The sequence below is a fragment of the Alligator sinensis genome, unplaced genomic scaffold, assembly GCF_000455745.1.
Source record: "Alligator sinensis unplaced genomic scaffold, ASM45574v1 scaffold1192_1, whole genome shotgun sequence".
NCBI classification, from domain to species: domain Eukaryota; kingdom Metazoa; phylum Chordata; order Crocodylia; family Alligatoridae; genus Alligator; species Alligator sinensis.
Genome location: NW_005842376.1, coordinates 841,178 through 850,865, shown reverse-complemented (window position 1 = coordinate 850,865; position 9,688 = coordinate 841,178). Strand labels below are relative to the sequence as shown.

At 41.0% G+C, this 9,688-nt stretch overlaps 1 protein-coding gene across 5 annotated transcripts in view; it reads right to left on the bottom strand.

Annotated features, from left to right (window-relative positions):
* LOC102367790 (pirin) overlaps positions 1-9,688 on the bottom strand; it is a 145,119-nt gene that overhangs the window by 5,992 nt on the left and 129,439 nt on the right. For all 5 annotated transcript variants that reach the window (XM_025210855.1, XM_025210856.1, XM_025210854.1 and 2 more), the window contains 3 exons: positions 7,596-7,786; positions 5,180-5,328; positions 1,818-1,915 (listed from right to left, as the gene is read on the bottom strand). In XM_025210855.1, the coding sequence (XP_025066640.1) occupies positions 1,818-1,915; positions 5,180-5,328; positions 7,596-7,786 (438 nt within the window). The remainder of the gene's footprint in view (positions 1-1,817; positions 1,916-5,179; positions 5,329-7,595; positions 7,787-9,688) is intronic.

The window sequence follows — 9,688 nt, the reverse complement described above, 5'->3', positions numbered from 1 at the left end:
TTTCTGATGGCTTCATCACACTGCCGACTCATGTTCATCTTAGAGTCCACTAGGACTCCAAGATCCCTTTCCACTTCCGTGCCACCCAGCAGGTCATTCCCTAGGCTGCAGGTGTGCTGGACATTCTTCCTCCCTAGGTGCAGCACTTTGCATTTCTCCTTGTTGAACTGCATTCTGTTGTTTTCTGCCCACTTGTCCAACCTGTCCAGGTCTGCTTGCAGCTGTTCCCTGCCCTCCGGCGTGTCCACTTCTCCCCATAGCTTTGTGTCATCTGCAAACTTGGACAGAGTACATTTCACTCCCTTGTCCAAGTTGCTGATGAAGACATTAAAGAGTATCGGTCCAAGGACAGAGCCCTGCGGGACACCACTGCCCACACCCTTCCAGGTCGAAGCTGACCCATCCACCACGACTCTCTGGGTGCGACCCTCCAGCCAATTCGCCACCCACCGGACTGGCGAATCCCAATCCCAATTTATTAAAACATGAGGTCTTCTTTAATTTACTTAAGTCTTTTTTAAATCTTTTTTTTTTGTCCTTTAGCGGTTTATTTCACCACCTTCTCCCACCCCCATTTCCATACCACCTCCCACTTCACTACCCACAACCATCCCACTAACTCCATCCCCCAGCTTCATGTTCCTGCCCACCCCTCTCTCAGACACCCACACCTAAGCAGGGATCGAATGATGTCCTGGCTCACCAGCCCTGTAATGGCAACTCACAGCTGTAGCTCCTAGTCAGGCCCATGCTTGCCAGCTCTCTATTGGCAAGTCACAGCTATGCAGGTGGGGGACAGTCAGAGAAGGTTTTTAGTTTTAAGGTGTGACTGCTCTAAACTTGAGCTCACACTAACATCGATCAACATTTAAGCAGCAAAAAGTGAAACATCTAACAAGCCCCCCAATCTCTACATCTACTCCCCGAGTGAATGAGGTGAGAATTGGGTACTTGTCATGGGTAACATGAAATGGCTAACATACCAGCCACAGATCTAGCTGAGCACAAGTGGAGATGACAAACCTTGTAACGGCTGTGCCCAGCATATGATGTAAGCACAGGAAGCATTTTACTTCAAAGAGGTGTCTCAGAAGCACAAGGCCTCTTGGTTTTGGTTTGCTGCCTGTCTGATCTATGAGAGCTACTCCCATGTGAGTAAGGATCAAGGCAGGATTAAGCTCTGAAGTCCCAAATGGGCAGGTCAACTGGGAAACAGAATTTGACAATCTGCAGATTATATGATCCACCGGATTTTATTGAGGGGTTTCATACATAAACTGTATGAGAGCAGAATTTGGCATCTAGTTTACATGACAATATTTTTGGCAATTTGTTTATAATTTAAAAAAACCCAAACCTTACAAGCATTTTTGTATTGATCAGTAGATGAGGATTACTGATTGTAAAGGCCCCTAAATGAGTAGAAATGTAATTCCTTCTAATATACCACTCTTCATTATTGCAGTGGCTAATAAAAATAAATGACCAGAAGAAAATGAGATGAGGTAATATTAGATTGTAGTTGTTTTCAACATGTTTTCAACTGATTTATTATTAAGTAATAAGGCAATGCAATCTTGTAATTTAGAATCCAAGTGAATTCTTAACTAATGTGAAAAAGAATCTTAATGCACCTTCTCAGTGTTGCAGATGGTAAAAATGTCAGTTAATATGACGACAGACAAGGTTCTTTGGGTAAATCTGATATCTTTTATTAGACCAACTCAAATAGTTGGAAAAATTCTTCTTTGCAAACTTTTGGGTACAAATACCCTTTGTCAGGCTGAGAAAGCATCAGTTAATATGATTACATTTACCTTCTCTTCGGTTGGGATGCTGTATGTCCATCACACATTCACATTTGTCACTGTCCCATATCCACCCACTATGGCAAAGTTTGTTGGAAAAAGGGCATCTAGAAGGAAAAACAATATAATCATTTATATAAAAAAAGTTTCAAGAGAATTACTGTTTTTATCTGAAGAGATGAATCTGCTAGTTTGCTCAAGCCGGTTATTTACAGCTAGATCATCCAAGTGTAATACATGAATAAATGGCAATGATGTGTATTATTACTTCAAATAGAAACCCTGGGACCACCCGTATTCAGGCTCCAGTTCAACAATGCATTTAAGAATATGAACAGTTAAATTATCTTGAATGGGATTATTCCTGTACTTACAGTTAAGGACAGTTCCATAAAGAGACTTAGATATGGGGTGCCTCACTTTAGGTACTTGTCCCCTGGGTGATAATTTCCTACCCAGTCAACAGGGAGAACCTGTCCTCTAGAAATAGCATTTGTAGCAGCACTGAACAAGGCAATGTGTCAACCAACCAATAGAAATACTGAACAAAGAGGGGTGTGGCTAAAATGTCGCCTCTCTCCTAGACTTGGGCACCTCCCTATAGCCTTGAGCGAAGGACATTTCTGAGATTCACAGTCCAAAAACTACTCCTGGACTTGAGTGTCTAAGTTCTCTTTTCAGGCATAAATGACACGCTCACTTTTTAAAACAGGGCTAAAGAAAGAGGTGCTCCCCTTCCGTTACCTGCTCCCTTACCTTTTCCATACTACTATGTTAGTTGTAGCACTAGCCCAGGAAGTGGGAAAACCAAGTGGGGCCCTCCTCAGGCTCAAGTGGCTCAAACCCACAGTTTTCATCTTCACGGAGGCTACCTTAACCACCAAGCTAGAGGCAGGGCTGGGCTAGTGAGGCACTCCTAATCCCTGTTGTTGAAACTGAGCCACCATCCAACCAGCAAAGCAAGATTTGAGAGAAAGAAAGGAAGAGGGAGCTTAACTGTAACTCAGAGATGCGGTCAGTCCCCTAAAGGGAGTCCTGGATTCCTCTCTCTGCTTCCAACATTGTCTGTGGCTTTTATCCAGTGACTCTGGAAACACTGTAAGTAGTCCTGAGAGCAAGGACCAGAATTCACAACACTCCTCCAAGCTGGGCATCTTTCTTCCTGGATCACTGATACATGCTCCCTCTTGTTTGCTTTCTCGCCCCGCTTATCTTGTAGTCATAGCTGCAGAGTGGCACAGCTTCAACGAGATGGATGGAAAAAGTCCTCTCTCCGGTTTCAGTCTCATTTATGGCCTGGTGATTAGGGCACTTTTCTGGATGGTGGAAACTGAAGAATTGAATCCCTTCAGGGTCAAGTTTCCTAATTATTGGGTGAATACTTTAACTTCTGGACTATGAAAAGTAGGCAGTGCTGGTACCACCATCAGCTATGTTTGTGAATGAAAGAGGCTGTGGAATGATATGCTTTGTGCTGAAATCTATCCTTCCAGTATTTGTTAGATGTTCTATGAGCATACTTACAAGATAAGGCCCAGGGTTGTCAACCCAAGACAATTTTGTTGCTGACAATCTACAACATTTTTACTGACATTTACACTTCTTTACTGACATGTTTTACATAATATAAATGTAACCTTTCTGCCAGGCCTTTATTCTGTCAGGCTCTGATTCAAATTTAGGGGTTTAACACAAATGGTAGTAAAAAAGTTTGGTTGTCAATAAAAATTTTGGAAATTATCAGTATTTTTTTTCTTAAGTTGGCAGCCCTGCTTGTCTGCAGCAACTGTTTTACTCACCTTAAGTGTACCCTACTCACCCTACATCCTGCTACCCTTAACTGCACCTTGCACCTTGCTGCTGCACCCATCCCATCCCTTAGTCTTACCCTCACTAGTCTTGCCCCCAACCTGGGCATAGACACCTAAAAAAGGACTACTGTTTGCCGACCTAGGACCCAGAAGTATTACAGGCAGGCAACAGGATGCGGCAGTAGCAGCAGCACATGGTTGGGGGCTAGCGGACTACAAAACCCTGAAAAAATGCTCCCTGAAGGGTGTTGTGCTCCTGCTATTCTCTGTCTGTCCATCAAGCTTATGACTGCTTAGTTTTTGTATGGACAGCTCCATTTTTTATGGACTTTATGGACAAGCATTTTTAGCCTTGCTTTTATAGACTTCCATAACTTTATAGACAGTTGGCAATGATGATAAGACCCCTCAGAAACCTTAGGTACAGTGACACCTATTTTGTAAATACTAAATTGTGTAAAATAGTGCCAATGGTGCCGAGATGCTCAGATCAGTCACAAGGTCATGCACAGTCCCATGACATAGTAATGCCAAAGGTGGTGTGTAGACAAAATGAGAGGCATGTGTGCATGACACTTTAAAGCGGGCTAAATGCTGTTGCACTGCTTTAATGGTGTAGGTGTTTGCACACCTCAGTGGCATATTGCAAATTAATTCGAGCTACTGTAGGAAATTTGGTAGCGTAATGCACCTTAAATGATGTGGGGTGCAGCAAATTAAAACTCCTTCAAGGAGATTTAGTTTGGTGGTTGCCCCTACAGCCATGGAATGAAGCACTGGGCTCTGCTCAGCTTCACAGCTCTGCAGGAAGCCATGCAGGCAGCCTGACAGCAGCCCAGGAAAGCAGGCTCTGCCCAAGAAAAGTGGTGAGCCTGATCTTTTTTTCTTTTTTTTCCCCTGGAGCCTGCCTGCCTGCCTGAGCATGTGCAGCGTCTCAGTGCTTCTCTCTGTGGCTACGGTGCTCCCTGGGACTGCCCAAACCAGATGCCTGAGGGTGGGTGCCACCTAGGGCAGAGGCTGCCGCTGCTGCAGAGGCAAGCACCAGCCTCACCCCGCCCGCCTCACTCCCCCCCAACTGCTCCACCCACTGGCAGCTTGCCCTTGTCTCCCCACTGGACAGTCAGGTGGGTCAGTGGGGTGTGTGCGTGACGTGGGGGTTTAATCAGTCCTAAATTCAAGCACTGTTTTTTAAAACCCACTGCTTTAATTAGGGCCCCCATTTCATCTACACATGCCCTAAGGATTAAGACAGGTTTTTGTAGATTTCATTCTTGTGCTTTAGGTGCCTAAGTCTTTTTTTTGGATCTGGTCTTTAGTGAATTGGACCTTAATCTGCATGCCAGGCATCAGATGTCCATTAAGTTACTGAAATCTGTTTAACTCAGATTTGGTTTTGGCTCTGTAAATTTGAAGGGAACCCAGGATATGTGGAAACAGGCATGAAAATAAGGAATGAAAGAAAAATTACAGTGACTGAGTGACAAGGAAAAAGCTGTATAATAAAAAAGCTGTTAGTGTTGTATAATCTGTGTATAATATTTTGTAAAGAGAGGTTCCTACCTGTCCTCCTCTGGATACTGGACTGATCTTCGTATGATGGTATAAGGGGGACGCTGAATATTTGATGAGCACTTACATCCAGTATGGTTGGCAATTTTGACTGGCACTGGCTCTGGCACATTTGTCAAAGGAACTGAAATCTCAAAAAGCTGAAAGGATGAAACATGCTTTTCAATTTCTACTTTATAGTTTTACTTAAAATAAGTTATATACTAACTTCCTACCCTCTGCCTTTATTTCCCCTCACCTTCCCTATTCTCCTCTGGCAGCCACCATGGGTATGATCTAAGTTAATCAAAGGGGGAAAGTAAACAATGTCTCTGAAGTACAAACTGCTCAGTATGGCAGCCTCAGGACTAAGAAAGTGAAGTACTATAAATATTATTTAATGAGCATGCCATGAATTGGGAAAGTGCTTTGCAAATGCATCAAATGGTCTCATCATTATTTTATAGCAAATCTGGAAAACATGCAGAAAACTGGAATTTGTTATTAGATACATAATCTATTTAATCTTAGTCATTTATGTAGCTACTCATTGATCTTCTCTGCCTCTATTTCCATTGGTTATTACACTGAAAAACCTATAGCTTTTCCGAAAGGAAATAAATATCTTTAACAAAAAAAAATCTTTTTTTTCAGTAACATGGGCAAAACTCTGGAGTGTGTCCACTGTTTATTTGTTTTTTCCTCAGTGACTAGATTTTTATTGTTGAAACGAAGAGCAGTATTTGGCTCAAAGGCTTTTGAGAATGGTTATTTTGAATAAAATTAAAGGAATGTTGAACTCTAAAGAACTAAATGTATTTTATTTATTTTTTAAATCTTATGAGCAACAGTTTCAAAGATTAATGCATAAAATATTTTTAGCCTGACCCAGACCTCTGAGTTGCTAAGACATCTGTGGTATATTGCCAACAGCTAATAAGAGCTCTCTCCTCCTGACATGGAATGGAATCAATTAATGAACATCTACATAGGACGTATTAGGCTTGATTCACTCTTTCAACACTTCATTGTATTCTAGTATAACTTCATTGAAACCAGTGAAAGCACACTGATACAGGACTAGAATAAGAGCTAGGAATCAGACTCACTGCTATTGGAATGCTCCAGCTAATTATCTATGAATTTAGTGAAAGTACAAAAACTTTCTATTACTAGGACTAATATGTTGCTATAGAAGAACTAAAGCTGTAACTATAAAGTCACATGATGGAAAAAACTCAATTACCTTGGGCACGTCTACATGTGCCCCTATGGCAGTGTTGTTACTGTGCCTTCATTTGGTACTTCTTTTGTTAGTACTAAATGATGGTGCAGTAACAGCCACTACACTGTGCGGTGGCATATGGTTATTTTTAGATGCTATATTGCCATAGCAACATGCTATACTGAGGGAGTGCATTGCTACAGCGATGTAGCGGCAATGTCATGGTTTTTGCCCACAGATGATGTGTTGCCCTAGCTTATTGCTATGGTGATGTAGCATTGCTTGTAGATGCAACTACTACATTTAAGTTATTTGCTGCCTGCTACTACTTTGCTGCACCTGACTAATTATTTAAGTCTACACTTTCAAAAGTGACTCGTGATTTGGAACAACTCAAAATTGGAGCATTTAATTCAAAATATGTGATTCTGTGAGAGCAGATACTCCGCACTTTTAAAATTCAAGAACCTTTAAGACTTCTAAACCTAGACACCCAAAATTACCAATCAAGGTTTTTGTCACAGCTGTGAAAAATTAAGTCTTAATTCTTAGGCACCACACATCAGAAATTCCAAAAGAATCTATTTGCTTGGTAGTATGGAGAGTTTCCAAGAGCCATCAGGAAATTCTCGGTCCAGGTAACAATAAATATTAAGAATACAATAATTAAGCTTATTAACATCATCATTCACTTGGTGCATCTACATGTGCATTCATGGGCTGTAGTTATGGCACATTATGTTTAGTAACTGTAATAACGGGTATTAACCCAATGCGCAGTAACCAGTGTTATGGCACAATAGTGCCGATGCATGAATTTTTAGTGATGCTAATGCACTGTAGACTAACTCTACTGTGCATTAGCACAATATCATGACTTCTGTCATGACGCGCTAATGCGCAGTAGAATTAGTCTACTGCGCATTTAGTGTCTCATGTAGACATGCACACTGGTTCTGATTCTCCAGTCTTAGACTTCGTCTAGTCATTCAGGCTTGTATAGAAAACAAGCTAAATAATCTTTCCCAAGGTTGTATTCACTCTAAGTAAATAAAAATTAAGAATTTTTTTATGGTTATGAAAATGCAGAGAATGACTCTTAGGCACAAGTAGTTCCATAGTAGCCTTGGAGAGACCCAACATCCTTTTATCCCTCCTAGTCTCCAAGTAAGAAAATAGAAACAAGATGAATAGTCTCATTACCGTTTTTGAAACGTAAGTTGTGCTTGTATTCATGCAGCTCAGACTCTCCTCATTGCAGCAGCCTCCACATCGGAACACATTCACGCAGGGAGGCTTAAAGAATTTGTTGGTGGTTGTACCCAGCTCCTTGGCAACTTCCACACAGGTTTCCCTTGGCACACACTGAGTTTTTTGCCACTCCTCATCTATGACTACAGAAAGAACCATCATCATGAACAAAAACAAGAAAAAATTAAATGCTTGATTTAACGATGTGTTGGATAAATAAAGTGGACTTGGAATTTTGTTGGCCATTTACAGGTTGGCTGATAATGTTGGTTGACAATTTTTGATCAAGAACCAAAGAATGGCTGAGAACAGAAGTATCATGCCCATTAAATGGATTAAGAGGTTATTTTGCTAGGGTTTGCTTTTTGAGGTTTATTCTCTTCCTTAACTATGAAACATGGAACTGGAAACTCACCTGGTTTTAAGGACTGCAGATCCTCTGCTTTCAATGGAAAAGCGTTGATTTACATTGGCTAAGGATCTGGTCTATAATCTATTTCTGTACAAGTAGAGTCAATTTTTACCCTTGTTTACAACACTGTAAATCTGAAGTCTTATTATCAGTACACAGTTGGTTCAAATTACTCTAGTGTAAATGTGAGCAGAATAAAATTGAATCTGTTCAGGTGGAGAAACAGAGTAATGAGATTCTAGTCAGATGTTTTTAATAGGTCCACTGGGGTCCAGGCAGGGAGCAATGATTCCAAACCATCTACTGAAATCCAAGGCAAACACACTCCCACTTTAGTGTTCTCAGGAGTTTAAAGACTGAATAACAAAAATATAAATTTAAGTATGATTTATCTATTCAAAACATCATGACAGCTCTCAAATATTGAATTTTTGCAGACTGGCAGTTTTATTTTAGGATGACCTCTCAAATGTTGACTGTGAGAGAGAACAATGCTTTAACTATTCATTTAACCAGAGAGTGAGAAAGGAACAGCTTGGTGGAATTTGTCATAATTACATATCAAAATGATTTCTTGTATCATTAAATGCGGTCTTCTTTCCTTCCTCTATTTTCATAGGTATTTAACTACCTAATACAAGCATGTAGAGACCCTCAAGAGTTATCGAGCCTTTGTGTTCTTGTAGAGCTATGAAAAGCATTTTTCCATTAGCAGCTTACCTCTAGCAGTTTAGCAGTGGTCGAGGGCAATTTCTGTCATGTTAAGAAAATCTCTAATATGAAACAGAGCTCAGTCCTACAGAAATTTTTAAAGAAAAAAAATGCCAAAATGCTGTTCTTAACCCTAAATGTTAAAGTTTATCCTCAGATGTGCATTCACATTTCTTTTTTAGACCTTTTATTACACCTTCCTATTATATAAACCATTTCCTAAAAGAGGGTCACTGAGGCTCTTCATTTAGTCCTTGAAAGTTTTGTTTTCCCCTTAATTTATCCTCATTCTTTCCCCCCTGATAATAATTAAAAAGATACAAAAAATAAGATGCTTTTAAATGTCTTGCACATTTAGGGTGAAACTTCCATTGTTTTTAGTAGAACTATGATTTTACCGGAAGGCTACAACACTAAAAGGACCGATCCTGGAAGGTTGCTTCATGCTTAATACGAGGAAAAACTCCTTCACAGTCAGGTTGTCCAGACTGTGGAATAAACTCCTTCCAGAGGTGGTTCAGTCACCTACCCTGGAGGTTTTCAAGAGGAGACTGGACAGTCATCTCACTGGGGTCACCCCAGTTGTCTTCCTGCCTAGAGCAAGGGGGGCTGGACCCGATGATCTGTGAGGTCCCTTCTAGCCCTTAACAATCTATGAATCTATGAATACTTTAGGTAGACTCTATCCTACCTTCAGGTACTCAAAAGGTATCTGATTCTTAGAGTGTACTCAGTGCTTGTTGACAATCAGGCCTTTTCAAAGTGCTTCAGATTGAGGGCCCACAAGTCACTTGTCACATTTCCAAGTCTTGGCTGCAGGGGCTATTTTCTAAGGCTGTGCAAGGCTTTGGACAGAGCTTCGGATTGGGAGAAGCTTCAGACACTCTGGGGTCCGAAGCAGCATATCCGGGTTGACGCGCTG